This window comes from Bombus terrestris, chromosome 6, assembly GCF_910591885.1.
Source record: "Bombus terrestris chromosome 6, iyBomTerr1.2, whole genome shotgun sequence".
Classification (NCBI taxonomy): domain Eukaryota; kingdom Metazoa; phylum Arthropoda; class Insecta; order Hymenoptera; family Apidae; genus Bombus; species Bombus terrestris.
Genome location: NC_063274.1, coordinates 17,792,759 through 17,813,269, shown reverse-complemented (window position 1 = coordinate 17,813,269; position 20,511 = coordinate 17,792,759). Strand labels below are relative to the sequence as shown.

Genomic DNA, 20,511 nt, shown 5'->3' with positions numbered 1-20,511 from the left:
TCCATACTTCTTGTATCAAAATCTCTAGTCTTCTTCCACATATCGCTTCTTTTAACAATTCCTGATTTTTCGAAACTACGTTCATATTTCATTCTCATCCCGTGTGTACGTCCGTGTACATCGCATCATTAGAAATATAAACGTTAATTGCATTAACTACATCACGTACATCACGTCGTTTGTCCACATTGTACTTTACATGATAACGCACCGCGATATTCATCAAAAGTTTGCTGGCGGAAAGAAAAGTGTCTGGTCGACACTTGGAATTTATGATATATCGTACGGAATACATATTGAGATTCTTCTTTCTGTTTAGATGATTTACGAGGTGCTAAAATGTGGAAAGTCCAAACAGTACGTACTCATGTATCTTAGGGAATGCTATTTGAAAGTTTATGCAAGTTTGATCATTTGGTTGATGGATGGGGATTTTAGCATTTGTGAGGTAAATATCGTGGTTTCGTGTTTGTTGTAGTACACGCAGAAGTGGCGATAGATCTTCATAGATCCAATAGGGATCAGATTTTCTTCATTCATTTCTTCTCTCAATTTTTCACGACGTTGAAGATCTTGTACTTTATGAATGATGATATTCCATTGATGTTTTTAAATTATGAGATCTCAGTTTCGACACTTTGATCAATATTTAAATTGTTATATTTATTTGTTACATTATATTGTTATATTTAAGTTGTATAATTATAATAATTATACAATAATTAATAAATAATTAATAGATAGTAACATATATTTTTAGAAGCAATTATTCTGTCTTCAAAATATAATAGATCAGACCATATATTTAAAAAAATGTCGAGTACATTTGACATGTATCGAAACGACCTAATACGATTTCCTAGGTCGCATATGAAACACGGAAAGGTATTGCGGCGTAACACGAAGAAAAATTTCATTTCATTCATTTCACCTTAAATCAAGATCTTTTTAGACAAATATATTTGCTACTCTTCCTTGTTTTTACTATAGTTCCTCTAATGGATACATGATAGACTTTATTCACGAATTAACTGGTCAACATTTGCATTTGTAAAACGAATATCGATGTTACGCCACATGTCTCTGTCATGTCAGTGACGTTTGGACATTCCCATCTGATGGAATTATTTATACGATATTTGTTGTTTGATATAATCAACCGCTGCGGACGAACTTATTCATCAGGAAATACTAAATCACTGCATACAATCAATAATTTCGAGAATTACTTAGAGCGATAATTAATATTTCATGTTTCGAGAATTACTGATTAGGTAACAATGTATTTCAAAGCTCTTACTTTTTTAAATGGTAAAGTGCAAAAATAAAGATAAATTGTATCATAGTTTTTTGTAACATTAATGCGTTCGTAGTTTCAAATGAAAATATAGCGGTGGCTAGGTTAAATTTATCCTTGTGTTAAGTTACCCTTTATGACAATTTGGTGCAATCGAAATAAATGCTATGTTATCCGTGATACATCTCGAACTTTTATAATGCATATATAAAATGAAATGTTATATAAATACAACTTTTGATCCCTAATGGGTTAACTATTCTACCAATTATTTCCTTTTTCATGTTCAACCTTTCGCAAGCGAAATATGAGATAAACTGTCACAGAATCAACATTCTATTCACGGGTAGAATATCGATAACAAACCATAAATTATACCGTGACAAACTGCACAATCATCGTACCGAGTTATCAAGTTTTCAAGTTATCGAGCGTAGCAGTAGAACCGTCATAAATCAGTCGAAGATGGTTGTCTGGCAAAAGCATAGCATAAAGAGGAAAGGGGAGAAACAACGATCCTTACACATGGGATCCTTACACTGGTCAATAATGCGTGTAAATTTTTGTTTTACAGAATGTTCAAGAATTATCAAGCGAAATCTATAGTTCCACGTGGACAGCTACAAAGCTCAAGGCCCGATGAAAAATGCATGAGGATTTTCTCACGCATCTATTGGGACATGTTGGCGAAAAACCAAGCGGCTTTACTAAACCCTATCTTCGATACATGGTAACGTATTGCATGTAGCGTACGCGATGTAACTAGATTTTCTAGTGACACATCTATGGTCTTCCTTGAAATACCAACCGAATGTTCGCGTGCCGATCTCCTATCTAAAACGGGAAATCGTGTATGCGTGACTGCTCAGAATGGAGCTCACTGACATGGTATGTTAAAATCGACCAATAGATAACATAATTATGCTTAGGATGTCAAGAAAAAAAGGATCGATAGAAATATTGTCACTTAAGGATATGAAACTTCGATCGTATTAATTGTACTGGTATGTACACATCATTCAGAGACTTAGGCTGTTATTTCTGCTCGAATGACGTTTTTCGTGTCATAAACATGAATTTTATAAAAATTGAAGCCCATAGAATTCTCGCGTACTCGTAAATATAGGCGAGTAGTAGCAATACATAATAAATCAGACGGTGTTTTAAATTTCACTCAACTTCAAATAAATATTGAAAAAGCATATCGTTTTGATGGACAGATCTTTTTTCATTAAAATAAAGAGTTATGAGTCTATATTTCAAATTTCAGAAGAACAATGTTGTATGATACTGCATACTTTGATTATTCAGCAGCAAGGTGTCATTGGTCCCCACACAGATCGATATAGTATGATTTATTAACAAGCTTCGATGATGTTCGACTAGAATTATACATTACAGGTCAGCTATATTGGCCATATTCGAAAAGGTAAATTTCATTCAAAATAACTATTCTTAAATAAAAAAAAAAAAAAAAAACAGCATTGAAAGGAAAGAAATACATAAGATTAAATTGCACGTAATACATATAAACGCGGATAAGTAGAAATGGTACGAAATATATCAGACAACGGCGAGACGAAAAAGAGGCAGGGTTCAAGAAGACGTTTCATTAATTCAAATGGTTTCACCGACGATCAAGAAGGACCATCGAACTCCTTGTAAATTGCGATTTTATACAATCTACGAAACCTGTACGTAAAAAGTATGGAAACCGCGCGTCTGCTGTATTGACCGACATACGGATCGAAACATTTCTAAACTTTCTCTTGCCACACCTTTATCATTCTCCGTTCGTTTCTTGTCGTTCCCTGTTGCCCTTTTATCGTATATTCATCGTTAAGACCTTTGAGATTGCGATTCGATTCCAGGAATTTAACGCGATCCCTGTGTCTCAAGCGACTTCAAGTCATCTTAGAGGGGAAAATCGTTTATTACTAAATCTGACAACGGAGTTCTTTCAGGGAACAGAATTATGGAACGTTCGCGGAAGCAATAAAACGACCGGAGGATTTCGATTCACGTCTACGTCTGAATGAGATCCTTCTGGTCGTTAAGCTTTAAATTTCCGTTAAAGAGAGGCAGATTTATCGCTGACCTCGGAAAAGAGAAATTCTATTTTTAAAACAGTCATGTCATTTTCTCTTGGTTTATGTAACTGTGTGAAGGCTCCATCATTTTCGATTTGAAATGCAAAGGATTGAAGAAAAATATGCGTTTCATGTTTCTCGGTTCATAGACCAACGTTATGTTTTTCCTTTACTTTGATATATGAAAATATCTTTACATAATATATTTTCCCGTTAGATTTAGTTCATTTCATGAATCGTAGACCACTGCGAAAATATATGGTGAATACATTTTTGTAAATTTTTTGATTTTATATAATCGTTTAGACAAACGATATATTTTAATATATTTTAATGTTTTAATGTTCTGACATGCAATATATTTAATGGTATAAAGAGGATAGTAAAATACATGTTTAGTGCCAAAATTATATAAAGGGACAATTTTGATAACATGGGATTAATTGAAAAAGTGTTCTAAATTCTAAAATAAATACTTTGCTACAATACATAATATTGCAGCTCTTATTTTAAATGAATATTCAAATACTCTGAATGAATTCTCTCAAAAAGTTTGGGAACATCTGTGATAAAATTTTTCGATGTACAAATAACTGTTACAATATTCATACACGAGGAACGTATACAAATAATAATATTACATACGACAATTATAAATTTCGAGAGAGAATAATTTTGGAAAAATGAATTTTTCCGAACGCATACACAGCACAGCAGGCCTTCCAGCAATTAAAAAAATTCGAATTGTTTTCGACGCGAGAATTTGCAAGCGCGTTGAAACGGAGAAATCGTTCTCTTTTTTCCCTTTTTTTTTTAAAACCATTTTACCCGTGAGCGCACACGTCAGTGTCACAGCTGTTCCGACATCTCCGCGTGAATTTTCCGCATTTTTCTGGGTGCTTCGAAAAAGGAATTCATGGCCTGTTCCATCGACAAACTAAGAGTGTGAGCAGAACGAGTCACCGGCATCTTTGTGTCAGCATCTTGTTAGTTTCTTACTTATTTGCATTTCCCAATTTTACTTTGGACAAGTAAAACAAAGGGTTTTGACAAAATTCGTATATTTTATATAACTTTCAACATAGACAAAGTACTTCTTCTTTATGAGAGTGTTTTAGACTCCAACTTTTAAGAAAGTCACTTACAGAATACTGATATTGTGACTGTAACATTTTACTATTTGTACCTTATTTGTTTTTTCATTGTTGAGTTAAACTTTCTGGCTGTTGATATAATAAAGAAAGGGCAAAAAGATTTGTATTTTATAGTAGAAATGACTATTCTATTTTGTGTCAATAATAATATAAATTAACAATATCCAATACTGTATCCAATCCAATATTGGATCAATGTCTGAGCTAGAAAAATGCTACGGTTAAATGAAGACATAATATAAAATATAGTGTGACTGAGATGACGAATTTTCGGAAGAAACATTATAAATTCTAATAATAAATATATTGATTTGTTTGTGAGAAAATATAGAAAGACTTTAAAAACTTTTTAAAATACAAATTTTTGGAGTAGAGAAAGTATAAAAAGATCTCTCAAATCTCAGATATCACGAAGATGTAGGGAACCTTTGATCTTCCTCCTATTCTTGAAAAAAGCTTCTACGAATATCAAGGTTATGGAAGTATAAGGGAAGTATTTGTATCAAATAGAATAATATTGAGTCGCATAAGCGCTTTCTAAACGATCATGTTGTACTTTCTTTCCTATCTTTTGATATTCCGTTTCCGCTTTATGTAGAAAACGACTGTGATGATTCCGCAAGAAGTCGTCACTTAGATCCCCGACGATAGGAAGCCAATACATAGATAGAGCAGTAACAATGAAGATTTCATTATGAATCGTATAATTGTATTTTATTTCTGATTCTTATCCTTACGAGCAACAACTAAATGGAAGATATGTACGAAGGATCTCAAAAAGAGAATTGAAAGTGGATACGAAAAAACCGAGTTTTGAAAATTCGTATTGGAAACAAACGTGAAGAATGTAATTGTTGTTATGATAATGTAATACCAATTAAAATTCTGACTGCAAATCTCGATAAACATGCTCGAATAAATAAGTAGAATAATGGTGTTCAATGGTGTGAATAAATGAATGAATAAATAAGTAGTACAATGCCGCATACATCAGACATTAAAATCGGAGCTTTATTTAATTTTGTAAATTTCTCGTCAACTCTTGTCACGCTGGCGTTCAATGGTGTGCACAAACAAATAAGTGGAATAATACGTTATACATCAAGAATTATTCATAATTAATTAAACTTGTCAACTGATGTTTTGTTTAATTTTGTAAATTTTTCATTAAACTCATTCGATTCATCTTGTCAATGGAGAAATTACTATATAAAGCAACGAAGCATATCGAGCAATATTATCTTCTTAGGAAAGCTTGTTAAAAGAATATATTTTTATACTCGCGTTAGCAAAACGAAGCAAACTTTGATTCAAGTTCAAGAAAGAATTTTAAAGAACACAATTTAGAAGATTAAGTTGTTTGAATTTTTGTTCAACAACTATCAATAGATGAAATATTAATTGTATTCAGTAGCAAATAAATAAATTACTATCTGGCCGGAAGTTGAAGTACTTCTTGATTTGTACACGAAAATGGTATAAAAATTCAATCTTATATTATTAAAAATTGTTTTGACTTAAATATACATTTTTCCACCATCCTAACTATTCCGAAAATATTAATAGTTAAAGAAATAAATAAATATACAATTCATACTTTTGCAGAATTTCGTGGATTTATATAACAGACTGTTTCTGTTTCAACTTCATTATATTTCTCCCATGAAATCTTCATTATACTGAAGGGAAAAATCAATAGCGCAGAAGAAAAATTTCTCACCCTCTCAAAGATCATTAAGAGTTTCTACTGTTTGATCTTCTTTTCTTTTTTGTTATCTTTACTTTGTTTGTTATGTTTACTTAGTCCAGAATCGTCAATATTTTTAACAAGTCTGCGCCTGACAGTGACTCGCTCTTCCTTCTCATTCTTGTCTTTGTTAAGATAAACGTTTAAAGCCATTTGTCAGAAATCGTGCATATCACGATACGTGCACGTGACTCCCGTCCCATGATGATACAGGAAATAATTTTGCAGTTGTCGGTCGCATAACTTCGTTACTCTAACTACGTCTACGATGTTATACAGGGCGATGCCATAATTTCATCTTGAATAATCTGGAACATTCTCGTTATTTTTAAAGATATTTATTCTAAAAGCGTAAATTTCGTTCACGAAAGTTATTCTCGATAATTTAATAATAACTATTTATAATGGAGAAAGAGAGTAAAGGATCGTAAAGCTTGGGTGATTTCAACTTTGAGCGTATTTTATGATACATGGATCGCCCTTTTTCATGAAACTCATTTTTATGTATACTGCCGATAAAAAATACAATGACTCACAAAAGTATTACATTTATATACTCAATATAAGGATACAATTTTTATGAACATATTATATGTATTATAGAAAGATTTTTCTGGCATAACAGATAGAAAAGCAGTACAAATTAGAAAAGTTACTGAAGCAATAAGAATTCACATCTAAAATTGTATTCTTTTTTAATCCAAAACATTCGGTAGCGGTGATAATTTTCTTATAGACAGTTCTTTCTTGGATATTTCAAGGTTGTTTTCAAAATTTCATAAACAAGTTTATAAGATTCTATACAGCAGAAATTGATCATTTGACAGATAATAATTTGCTGACTTGTAACTGACAATGAGATAACCCTCAAATCTCCAAAGATTGCAAGATTATATAAGATTACAAGATCGTAAATTATAAGATCACAGGACTATAAGATCATAAGATTATAAAGTATAAGATTATAAGATTATAACACGATAAGTCCATAAGATGATAGGGTAGCATATACAATAACAAATAGTTTGGTAAACAACAATCGCCAACCTCTGATAGAGGTGACCTTAAAATCTTTGAATAGTGTAAGGATTATCGAATCATATGGCCGTAAAATACAAGATATAATATACTAAACAACATTCGGTTTATGAATAGTAATGGAGAAGCTTTTCAAGACAACAGTGCAAAATCTCAAAAAGGCCCATCGCCCTAAAAAAAATAATCACAGTCCCGTATAAATAAAAATACTAAAGAATTTTTCCCGTTGCAATTTCTCTTTGTCTCGTATAAACAAAAATTCTAAAAAATTGTTTCCTTCGTAATTTCCCTTTGTCTCGTATAAATAAAAGTGATAAATAAAAATTCCAAAGCAAGAAGGAAATGACGGATTCGAAAGAAGAAATAAAGATTTTTTATATCTCCAAAAATAATATACGCTTCGTATATTAAAACAAATATGCGAAGAAGGTTTAATAGCGCTGGTTAAGATCCTAATCCTCGGCAAGCTTCTTCTATATAGCGAGGAAAATCCTTTCGAAATTGTCAATAGATTACGCGATGTAAGAAGATTAAGTGGTTGCTGACGTTGTTCTTGAAATGCGATATACATATTCTAGAGGTATTATAGTTTGCGTTTGTATGTGTATGAAAGAGAATATTGAATATTGTATTGAGTAGAGCAAAAAGTTCGATCGTTTTGATCTTCGAAAGGAAAGAAATCTATCAACATTTCTATTAACAATTCCACATTTTTCGTTATAGCTTTATTTTACAAAGAAAATCCCATTTAAATTATTTTATTCCAAAATATATCATTGTTATAAAACCTTTTTACAACGTTCTTCGAAAGCTGTAATAATATTTTATCTTTTGTTTTCTTTTCTCAGCGTTTTTCCTACAATAATATTTGATTTTTAATTTTTGCTTACATAAAATATAAATCTAATGTAATATTTGAGAAAATATTGAATAGCACTCATTCGAAAAATATTAGTAGAATTTCTATCTAAAATTTCATTTTACAACTGCTTATTACACATTACAGGAATACAGAATATTTTACATCAATGTTATAGCTGTTCGGTTGATATAATCTTATGCTGAAGTATGGCAGTTACCATTTATCTATGATATAACGTAAAGTTACATTCATGACACGCGGACAAGAAAGTTCGAGCACAATTTGTAATACTTAACATTAACTGAAATTTAATAGTCTAACTTCATGAAACTCGTCATATCATGATTATAACATTATATAAATTCCGTTTGTGAATACTCTGCATTCTTAATAAAAAAAAAAATTGAAAAATAGAAATTGAATTCATTTACATGATCTATAATATTAATATGATCTAAATTTGGGATATGAAAGATATACAAATTATTTGTTGCTTCTTCCTGCTATTTCAATTATATTTTTTTGACGCCAAAAAATATACAAAATTCAAACAAAATATCAAAAGATTGTTATTGAACGTATATTACATTAAACCTTTTCTTAAAATATTCAAAATCTTCTTTGTTTATTAAAACATGAAAATTTAGGGACCATAGCACGATTTAATTTTCCATAAATGTACGAACACCCAATTACGATAAAACCTCCCTGAAACGCTAAAAAAGATTTTTCTATCTCTTCTTAAATATCGATCTTGTATTTTCATCACTTTCGATCATCGACAACACGTATCAACACGAAGGCAATTCTCGACTGAGAGGAAACAATTTCGCGACATTCCCAATTCTCTCTCGATTCACTGACTGGAATCAGATTCTCATGGAGGTCTGCATTGACGTTTCGTGGCCAGTGTATAAACTCGACAACTACGAAATCATGTTTGTTAAACAGTTTCAATGTGAAATGCGAACAATTTATCCGCTATGTTTTGCTTGCCAACGCGTATTGGTACGGATTCGCACAGAAAGTTTGCCTACCTAATTTGCGGCGGACGATCGCAAAATCGTCGCTCATTAAATCGTCGAGTGCGCGTGTGCGATTGTTACTCGGTTGTTACTGTCAGAAATTCGGCCTTTTGTTTTTCGACACGTGCAATATTCCGGCTGAAAGCTCGACGAAATTGTGCGTTTTCCCTGGTTATTACGCTCGCGCGCGTTCCGATGAACGCGTAATCGCTATCGTGAAACACGTCACAATATTCTTTTCCATAGAAAATGATGAAATTTTAAGATCGAAATATGTAAAAAGAACGGCGGGAAGTGAAGTGAGGTAACCATAGCCACTTTTGATAGAAATCGTGAGAGCAAAGATAAGATTTTGTATTGAATTGCGCGATCGAAGAGCTTTCATAAATATGATTTCTTATAGAATATGAAAAGTTTCTCGAAATATGCAGTTTCTTTGATCATTGTATTTTTAGAATTTATAGACTTGTACAACTATATCGATCATTAAATCACTAATTAAATACAGTGATTTCTCAGTAAATTTCTTAGATAATAAGTATCAACTAGATAACTAATGAACCGATACTTTTAAAAATTGAAATATATGATCGAACACGAATTATCAAAAATTTTAGCTCATACCATTACTAATTATCACTTTTCACGGTTGCACGTTTTGCTACTTTTACAAATATTTCATGTTGATCTGATGTTTTCTCAATTTGTTAATCGAGGAAGATTGAATTCACTCGTAATTTAAATTCTTAATTTCTCGAATATAATTTGCTTATCATATCATTTTTGTTACATATAAATCACGTCGTATTTACGTTTACAAATACTAAAATTAATTTGAAAATTAATTTTTATTAGACACAAACTTCATGAGACGGGCCAGTTAGCAGATTAAATATCAACGTTTTTTAATCGAATGTAATTCCCTATTCCGTTGCAAATGGAATGATTCGTGCGTAAGCGTACGACGAATCTATAGATTAAATTTGTCATCGAGGGTTCGGAGGAGAATTGGTCGGGTAAATGACTCAGTCAACGGTCGTGGCCGCAAATAGGAGAAGAACAAGATGCGATGTATCAACTAGAATCAATTGATCTACTTACAGTCATTGAGGCCTTTTCGGAGTGCTGTTCCACTGGCGAATCTTCCAGCTCCACGTTGGGAATTACTGAGCGGCTCAAAACAGAAGGTCCCGACTCATCGTCAAAATCTTCGCGAGGTTGATAAGGAGTGTGAACTTGTGATCTCTGTTCTTCTACAACTAATCTACGTGCGGCACAGAATATTTTGTAGTATACCTGCAACAGATATGGATCATATGAATGGCCTGCCACGTGAATGTAAAGTACGATAGAATTCTTATAGTCTGAATTAATAATAGAGTAATTGGAGATTTCGCGTAATTGAGAAAGTCGGCTTAATAATGAAAATTCATATAGCTACAAGATGTATTGCTCTCGAAGCCGCAAATACTTCAACTTGAATAACCAACAAAACTTACTTAAGTTAATAACTAATATCGGGAATTGGTATACTTAAATCTTCAGCCTCAAAAGTCCATCGCTACAACTAAAAATATTGAAATCTCGAGTTTCAATACATAACACCGTGTTGACACAATCAATATCAACTGAGAGGTAGACCACGTTACCCAACAAGGTTAAAAAATTTGTTGATCGCAGGAAAATCTACCACGAAATCATTTACGGTATCTTGTATATCAATCAAGCAAGGAATTCTACAATGCGTGCTTTTTTCAAACAAATTACCTCCGTGTAACATATATTATCGTTTTATTCGTGACAAACACCACAGCGTCGCATTCTATTGCATTAATTATAGTAGTGGATAGCAATAAAACTGTCGCGTGCGCGGCAAACAGTAACGATGCTTTCTCAGTGTAGCAATTATTTAACTGCTATTATGTCAATTCACGTTAACGCTCGGCACCACGATCGCGATGATATGCACGATCGTTTATGCTCCGTAGCTGTTACGCCCGTATTCCCGCCAATTATTTCCACGGAGCTTGCTTGCCACACGCTAAGTATCCAAACGGCGTTAACGGCTATCTACTTGCTTCGATAGATATTCGCTCGGCTGTTTTATATTTGCGGCACTGTTGTATAATTGTTTGTTTAGTCCAAGCGAGAGAATGTCCGTTCTTCCTCCACTTCACTCATATTTATCAAAACCAAAGTATAAACGAGCATTCTTTTGCTGTTTGACGATTGCCCAGCGAATAGGAAATCGAACATTCGCTTACGTCTATTGCAAAGATACAGAGCCATGATTTTCAATCGGTGTGCAGCAAGAATTTTTAAAACAACGATGCAATACCTGATTACTTAGTCAGAGGCACTGACTTCTTCTCCCTTAGATTATCAAATAAAGGTAATCAAATATGTATGATATATCTTTTGGTGTGCTGCAGAATTTTAGTAATTAGCTTATGTGTGCCACGAGACGAAGAAGGTTGGAAATCGCTGGCATTGAACATTCTTACGATATTGAGATACCTGATTTTCGATTTCGCCAGCAATCGCAAACGGCGAACGAATGCTCGTTTACAATTTCAACTTTTAATTTTGCTAAAGTGGAGCAGGAGCAAGTATTCTTTCGTTTGTTCTAAACGCACCAAAGTGTTTCTTTTGCTGAATTCTGTGGTCCATCGAAGCGGCGAATGAAACGAGAGATTTACGTACATGTTTAGAATTCTTGAATTCACGGAAATTTTATTGACTAAAGTTTTATTTGTTTCACGCAATGAATGGCTGTTAAGTTGTAACACGGTCGAGATACAATGCGTTCTACTACCAGGATTTACTGGATTTTGAACTAATCCCTACAAACATCTATGTGTAGATGTAGATTAAATGTATTTGGACTGCAATCTGTATAATTTGTAGTACCCGGAATTTACATATATGCAAAAGAATACATCAGTAACAAATTTTAACACACTTCCATTTATTTACTATTTATTCAATTAATTTTTCGTTCTGATATAAAAAATCTAAAGTATTTATATTTTCTAAAATAGTTAGTAAAAAATAATTTCTTTTCGACATATGATCTTTTCTATTAGCTTGAACGTAACCAATGTTACTCTTACTATGTTAAATCTTTCGTTAAGAATTACGTAAATATTGTGCTGGAATTTTTTTCTCGTATTTACAACACGGAAATTTGTAAAATGATATTTTCATTCCATAAATTGCTTCAGTAAATGTATTTTAATACTCGGGTATTCGTGCGTAAAAAGATACACGAATTGAAATACCGATGTATAGATTAATACATGTGTGTTTAAAGTTTTATACTGTCATGTATTAAAAATTACATTTTGTAAGATTTTCTCTTTTTATGATTTAATATTTTATTTTTTGTGTAGGTGTATAAACTTATTGTTTTCAAAATTCAGTGAAATTTGCCATAAAATACATAAAAAATCGTATATTGCATATGTTACAATTTAATAATAAGAGAAAAAAGCTTGTCCAATTTCCTTATAGCATATTTCGTTGATTTAATATTATCATTCTATTTTGAATTTTGTCCAGCCAAGAAAATCAATTACTACAATGTTTACTGTCTACGAGTTAATTAAACTGAGATTGTAATTAAGGAGCGAAGAATTATGATAGATATAAATGTAAAACCGACACAACTATGAATTACGTAATACAGTCGATAGTAATTTCAATTAATTCAACGAAACATCGTGATTACGATCGACAAACAAAGAGAAAACGCTAGGGGACCTACTTTATGGCGCTGAATAATTGCGTAATTCGCGTCATAATGAAAAATTCAGTTTCCCCTTCAGAAAAATTATTAATAGTAAACTAATTAAAAACCAAACGGTATTATCTTTCAATCTTTGACATTTTGCAAATTAAATAGTGCCAATTCTACTTGAAGAATTAATGAAACTATAATTGCAAACGCGACAATTTATGTTTAATCATTTGTATTCTTGCAAATGAAATTGTCAAACTGACCAACAAGAATTTATATTAACAACTTAAATATACTTATAAAATTATAAATTACTTATAACTAAATTACTAAATATAAATTACTTATAACAACTTAAATTATAAAGTATTTTATGATTTGTAAAATACTTTATGAATTATAAGAGTTCTTAATGCTTATTCTTTAACGACAAAGGAAATAACAAATATATAAAATATAGATATATAAAATTTATAGCGAATATATATCACTAATAATAATTTCTGCTTGCCTCTTTTACCAAGAAAGTATTACAAGTTACCAAGTTTTAATAGTTTCTAACAGAGGATGGAAGGGTTGATTTATGAGCAGCTCGATCGATTTAGAGTTAGCGCAAGTTAGAAATTATAATCATCACTCGCGCTGCTCTGTAGACAATCCACTTGGTAACGTAACACACTTTCTAACACATTAATCAAGCTTCATTAGATCGAAATAACTAACTTTGTTGTCAGCCGATATATCATCAAGTTGCAATGACTCTCTAATCTCTATACATCGTCGACGTCTGAATTAATTTAATAAAGCTCGATAACTTATTACATCGCTTAGAAGTGGGAATACCTCTGAAGCTTAAAATAATTAGCAAGATTTCTTAATAATCCTTATTAACTATTAATTCGCTCCTTATTCCTTAAAGCAACGAATCTATAATAAATTACTGAAGCTTCCTAATAATCATTCTTAACCATTAGCTCACTTGTTACTCTCTCCATTAACTTATTCGATAATGAAAGAAAGAATAATCTGAGAATACGATAGAATCTAGTTCAGTAGGTAATTTAAATCTTTTGTAAATAATTGTCTTAATGCCCCGAAGCTTTCTATTTTTCTCGGAGAATAATTGAAATTAGAACGCCTCGTGCTCAGAATCGGAGGACTCTTAAATTCGAATTTAAGAACGAACTTTTCGAGTTCTAGTGAATCTATTCTAAACTCGTAATTAAGAACACTTTAAAACCTACGACCGAGTAGAATTTTACAGTACCTTGCGTTTTGTAAATGTAGAGATTTTCCTCAATGAAAGTGTGCCATTTGAATATCAACATTTTAAGCACTCGCTAAAAAAATCTCATTGTTTACTATATAGTATGCAGTGAATAGTTTTCATTACATTAGTATCCTTTATTAAAAATTTCAAAAATTAAATCTGCATTATAACAGTTGGTCCAAGTCCCATCTAATTCCCATCATTTTTTCATTTTTGAATGAGTTATGAAGCAGAAAATCGTGAGATCAACGTTCAATTGTTAATTCATTATTTTTCTATAACTTTCGCAAGTAATCTCTACATTGACAATGTGTACTCTATTTTATGTCCAAACAATCCGAAATTATGATTAATCGTTTCATGACAACGTGGATCGATTATCATATTTCGTACTAAGCGAGCACTTATTTCGATACTTATTAATGAGAATTAGATTCAACTATATCTTACTTGAATCATGATCCCCAAAGGTAGATAGAAGCTGCCAAGCGTAGCGAAAATTTGATAAAAGAAGTTCTGACAAATAGTGCAATGTGTAGGTCCATCCTGGGGATCAGTGTACTCGTTACCCATAACTAATAATGGTGGCAAACTAATACAGGCAGCTCCAAACCAAACAAGACTAATATAAAGAACCATTCGACGCGGTGTTCTTTTCGTCTCGTACTGCAGTGGCTTCGTTATAGCAAAGAACCTGCAACAGTGACACGAAAACATGTATTCATATATTTTTCGGTTAATATAATACAGAAATATCGTCTAAGTATGTCTAATTATCGTCTAATTAATATCGTCTATTAAATATCGTCTCACTCCATCATACTAATCAATCGACATGCGAAACTATTCACGCTTATTTTTAATCTCATAAAATGTTTTTATAAATACAAAAACGTGATTATCTTTATCAGTAGCAAGAATGTACGAAAGATGATTGGTTGGGTGTGCCCGTATCTCACACAGACTTATGTATTTTAGATACTTGGTTGTGTCAGTACTTCATATGGGTACAAACGTAAAGGGGTTAAATAAACCAAACCCCATTCTACTGTTCATAGGACGTTTCGTTCTCGTGTCCCTTCCCTCATCTTCTTTACGTGGCTTCTATGAATTACATATCTCTTGTTACAAGTTCGTATGTCAACTTGTACAAAGTGTAAAGAAAATACGTGTCACGGGGTTGCTAAATTATTCTTTACATTTCTCGTTCGATGAAAGTGTGCGTTAGAATGTAATACTTGGAATCAGAAGTTATGATCTAGTTTAGTTCGTTCTTCATAGCGATCGTTTATGTGACCGAATAGATTTGATATTTTTATTGCATCCTTTGTTAAAAGTCGTAAAGCAAAAACATCAACCTCTTCTTGTTGAATGAAGATACGTAATTTAAGAAAATTTGAAATATCGATTGTAACGTGAATATTAGTAATTATATATATAAATTATCAGCTGAAATTTAAATCAAATTAACGAACGTGAAGTTGAAAAATATGTATTACATATTCAGCAAGCGATAGATGCATTTGAAAACTTGTTAATCGAAATTAATTTTGGATATATACATATATATATATATATAACGCTGAAAGAAATATGAGGTTGAAATTTTATAGATAGCTGAGAGCTTTTCATTCGCGATATTAATATATTCTACTTGTCACGAAGAACGTCATACTTTTGATGTACTACTTTCGAACATTCTCTTCATGATATTGGACGTCTACAATGTGATTATATTATTAATTGAATAATCGACGACGATTTCATATTTTTTTGAGGAAAGAAGATGGATTTAATTTTAATATAGCCTTTAAAATCGTCCAAATGTCCTTTAAAATATTCATATTTTAAATAAATCAGGCAACTAATAAAAAATCTCACAGAATGTATAATAATCATTGGCATGTATTATCAGTCGACTAAAGCAGCTGTAACAACTATACGATGTCTTTTACTTCTTCTTTGTTGTTATAACTACATGAAACGCCCCTATAACCCTATCAATTACAACAATCCCAAATTTGATTCTTCAATTACATGGTGTAATTCAATTTCACGAGACTCGATCAATCGCAAAACTCAATTTCCTACGAAATTTCTGGTCACGGAAGCTACTCACCGGTCCACTGCGATCATGCAGAGGTTCAGGATGCTAGCCGTGCAACTAAGCACATCGAAGCTAACCCAAAAGTCACACATAGCTGGTCCGTAGGGCCATTCGCCAGAGATCTCGTAGATCAACGCTGTCGGCATTACCAAAAGAGCGACGCAGAGATCACTAACGGCAAGGCTAACCAGCAGAAAGTTCCACGGCTTTCGCAACCTTTTAACGAGGAACACAGCCACGCAGACTAGAACGTTTCCAATCACAGTCGCTAATATGATGGTACTAAGGACCATGATCAGAAATATTGCCTGCGAACAAACAAAAATAACATGTTATAAAATAGATTGATTTTTTAGCTGAGAGCGTTGAATTAAGCAGTTCAAATTAACTCCATGTCGATTCGTAATATTCGTAATCTGGATTATAATTTATCTTGATTGTTTTCTAATAGAATTTAACTTAAGCTTTAATTTCAGTTACTTGTAACGGAATTGAATGTCTGCTTTTAAATCACCGATAATCATTTTATCAATAACGCTTCCATCGACACCGCGTTTGCCGACGATAATTATTTATTAAAACGTTAAAATCGCCGGCGATCATGTCATCGACATGTTGTCGGCAATAATTATTATACTTTCTTATTTTTTATGCATATTGTATGTGTAGATAAGGATACATAATCCACGATAGCATATGGTGATAAGTATAATAATTGTCAACAAAAGAGAATGTCGATGAAATGATTGTCAGTGAGTTAAAGGTAACCTGAATTTAATTAGGTCTTTAATTTTAATTTCTATTATTTACACTGAGATATACTGGCTAATAGATTAAGAATCACAGTAGTACAAGTCAATTGATTATTATTATTTTGTTATAAAACGACATTTTATGTATATTATGTTGTTATAAGAAACTTAATATAATACTTTTTGAGATTATGAAAGTCCATATTATAAAAGAACCATCAAAATACCTTCAACAGATTGCTGTAACAATTACACAGAAATCTGTTTATGAAATCAGTACCTAGAGCGGGAATAACAGTTTCAACATTGAAACTCAATCATCCGACATGGACATCGTAGAACACGACAGTGTAAATGTTGGAATCGGTAGATCTAATACACACCTAGATTGCTAGATTAGCAGATCTAGTACGACGACATCGGTCTCGCGAGACTCGATGACCAAGAACATAACGACAGCAAATCTTGAAATCGATATACAGTGTGTCCGGTTTAACTGAGAACTGCTAGCAAATTTGCATTAAAATTTGTTTGAAATTATCGATGAAGAACTTTATAACTAAACTAACAATTGTTAATGACAAATTTCAGGACGAAGCATTTAATTTAATAACAAATTTTCGTCAAAGCACGAGAAGTTGAAATATCACAATTAAGTAACAAAATACGAACTGAAGTGTTTTAACAATATAGTAACAAATAATTAATACATCAGGGACATTTAACAACAGGATAAAACGAAATTATAACCGTAATTAAACTGATCACTGTGTAAAACGTACAGTTTAATTTAAGATAATCTTACAAACTGCAACACGTTATTCTCATGCTCGCCACCCTTTATTTATATTTATCACGTGGCTTGGCATTTTTATCGTAAAAATCATTGTTATAGTGGCCCGGTGTATGTATGTATCACTGGATTTCAACATTTTATGCTCACTGGTATAAACGAATTCGGCGGCACGTACAATACATATTGCCATACCATTCTATTTATTATAGCTACACTGCGGATATTTATGCAACTCCATATTTTTATGAGTAGGACCAAGGTAGAGATTAGTTCCACTAACCAAATGCTATAACAAGCACCATACTTGGATATTTTACATATTTGCATGCATTTTTGCATCTTTAATATGTTTGTCGAGGATCCGATTTTTATTTCTTACAATATTGTATACGAACAAATAATATTCATATAATACCTGTCTTTATATTGTGGAACTTTATAAAATAGAATAAAAGAGGACGAAAGAACGCAAGAATTATTTATTCATTATCGATGCACAAATATTGAATACACGTCAGCGTAATGAGCTACCCTACTTAGTTCCTACATTATTTAGCCGTTCGATATTAATCGGAACAAAAATGCTGAACATGTACTTTTGTCATGAAACATAGCCTCAAAAGCTTTGTAATGTGCAGTTTATATTATACTAACTATTATTCCCCTACAATAATATTATTACAAAATTATAAGTAATATTATTAACGATATTGATTATGAAAGTCATTATGTGAAATTTTTTATTATTTATTAGTATCAGCATTTAAAAATGAAGAACAGAAGAATGATACTATACAGGCAAATTTGCAAACATTTACAACCTTTCCTTCCTGAAACAAAATTCTTGATTTCCAAAAATTTATAATACTCTTTACAAATTTACTATGTATATTTTCTATTTATTATCACGTTAAGTATGCTGGATTTGTTGGTTCATTGTATCTAAAAAATTCTCGTAATACAGACGATTAATAATAAATAATATACAATTATAAACTAAAAATAATACAAAATCACAAATAAAATAAAGCTATCTACTTTCGCAATAACAAAAGAGGGAAGGTATCGAAATTGACTAAATTCGCGAAATTTTCAAGCACATCGACATACTTGAAGTGTTTCAGTATCATTTCAGTGGAATATTTTATCGAAATAAAGAGGATGCTTTCGGTGTAAGCACGCGAGTAATTTATCCTCGAATTTGAGAGTCTGGGGAAAAACTCGATATATGTACGTTGTACACGCAGCCAGCTATCGCTTTAAATCATTTCTATTAAATTTTTCAGTGCACCCAATTCATGGCTATATCTCAAAGTTAAACTTCATCGATATAAATTGGGTGTTTTAGTGTTATAGTATTCGACATGGATCGCATCTAAAATTAGGCTTTGCATTTCATTCAAGCGAAATCCCATAATCAGATCATGTAATTTACGAAATGCAGTCATCGATAGAAAGGGCATACCTTAATCACGGCCGCGTTAATGACGCGATAAACCTCACCCCTTTCATCCTCTGATAATCTCTCAAATATCCAATCAATTCGTTAAATGAAAAAAAAACGATTCAAAACCGAATGAGAGTTATGCAAATTAAAAATTTTCGCTCAATCAGGTTACTTCGAAACAAAATGTGTCGAAACATAAGATTAACTTTTACATTTTTACGTTTTTCGCTAAGCTTTTATATCAAAGCTAACGAAATTTTTTAAATCGAGTATACCGACTGTGTAGATTTATGTTTTTATTTCTAATTGTAGTTTATTATTTCATAAGTGAAAGAGTTGAAGCTCTAGCGAAAACTTCTCTGTATTTCTAAGAAACGATCGATGAATCGAGTGTGGCCGGTGTATAATGTTTCTATAGAAATGCAAGAATAACTGAGGTATCGACAGATATTTCGAATCTAGAGAATGCTCACCAATGAAGGATAAAGGGAAAATAATATCTAGATTGAATTTCTATAGAAGTGATATTAAGCGAGAAAGTGAGTGGAGATTAAATTGCCAATTTTTATGCAAATTCATATTTTGAAAAGTGTACTACTTAGAGAGAAATTTAGACGTTAAATATTATAAAGAGCTTATATTTTGGATATTTTATGTGTTTTTGTATATCACGCGCCTTTTATGTATTCTCGAATTTTAAAATTTCTCATAATCGCATAAAAATCCACAGTCTAATTCTACAAACTATATTTCATTACTTTGACATGAATCGTACTAAGAACAGCCGATGAATAATGTCGGAATCGATACACCTTTCAATAGAAAAGTGATAAGGATTTCGAAAGAGTTTTATTGGCGCGATCATGAGAAGCTACTTATGAAGGACTTCTCCAAAGAATCGTCCTCTAAATTCATCGCTTTAAAGGCAAACCAATTACGAAGTTCACGGGGACAGTGACGCGAATTACGGAAGTTTTATCGAAATCCTTGGATTTGCCAACCGCATTGTAATGGAATTTTTGAACTATATTAAGGATGTATATCGGCTCGCTACACGAGAACTTCGGCCGCGTTACCTTTCGCCGGATTTTCAAAGAGAGATTAGAAGTATATACAGAAGTATATGGTTCACGAAAATATTTGAACGTTTAAATTCTCTACGCAACAACTGTAATATAGAACATTAT

At 32.0% G+C, this 20,511-nt stretch overlaps 1 protein-coding gene and 1 long non-coding RNA gene across 2 annotated transcripts in view; one reads left to right on the top strand and one right to left on the bottom strand.

Annotated features, from left to right (window-relative positions):
• LOC100645855 (5-hydroxytryptamine receptor 1-like) overlaps window positions 1–20,511 on the bottom strand; it is a 199,640-nt gene that overhangs the window by 96,508 nt on the left and 82,621 nt on the right. Inside the window, exons 3-5 of the mRNA XM_048406567.1 lie at window positions 16,342–16,637; window positions 14,673–14,916; window positions 10,315–10,509 (exon numbers count right to left, since the gene is read on the bottom strand). Of these exons, the coding sequence (XP_048262524.1) occupies window positions 10,315–10,509; window positions 14,673–14,916; window positions 16,342–16,637 (735 nt within the window). The remainder of the gene's footprint in view (window positions 1–10,314; window positions 10,510–14,672; window positions 14,917–16,341; window positions 16,638–20,511) is intronic.
• Window positions 1,047–2,778, top strand: LOC125385324. The gene is made up of 2 exons (XR_007224424.1): window positions 1,047–1,755; window positions 1,795–2,778. It is a non-coding gene; the product is annotated as an uncharacterized LOC125385324 (long non-coding RNA).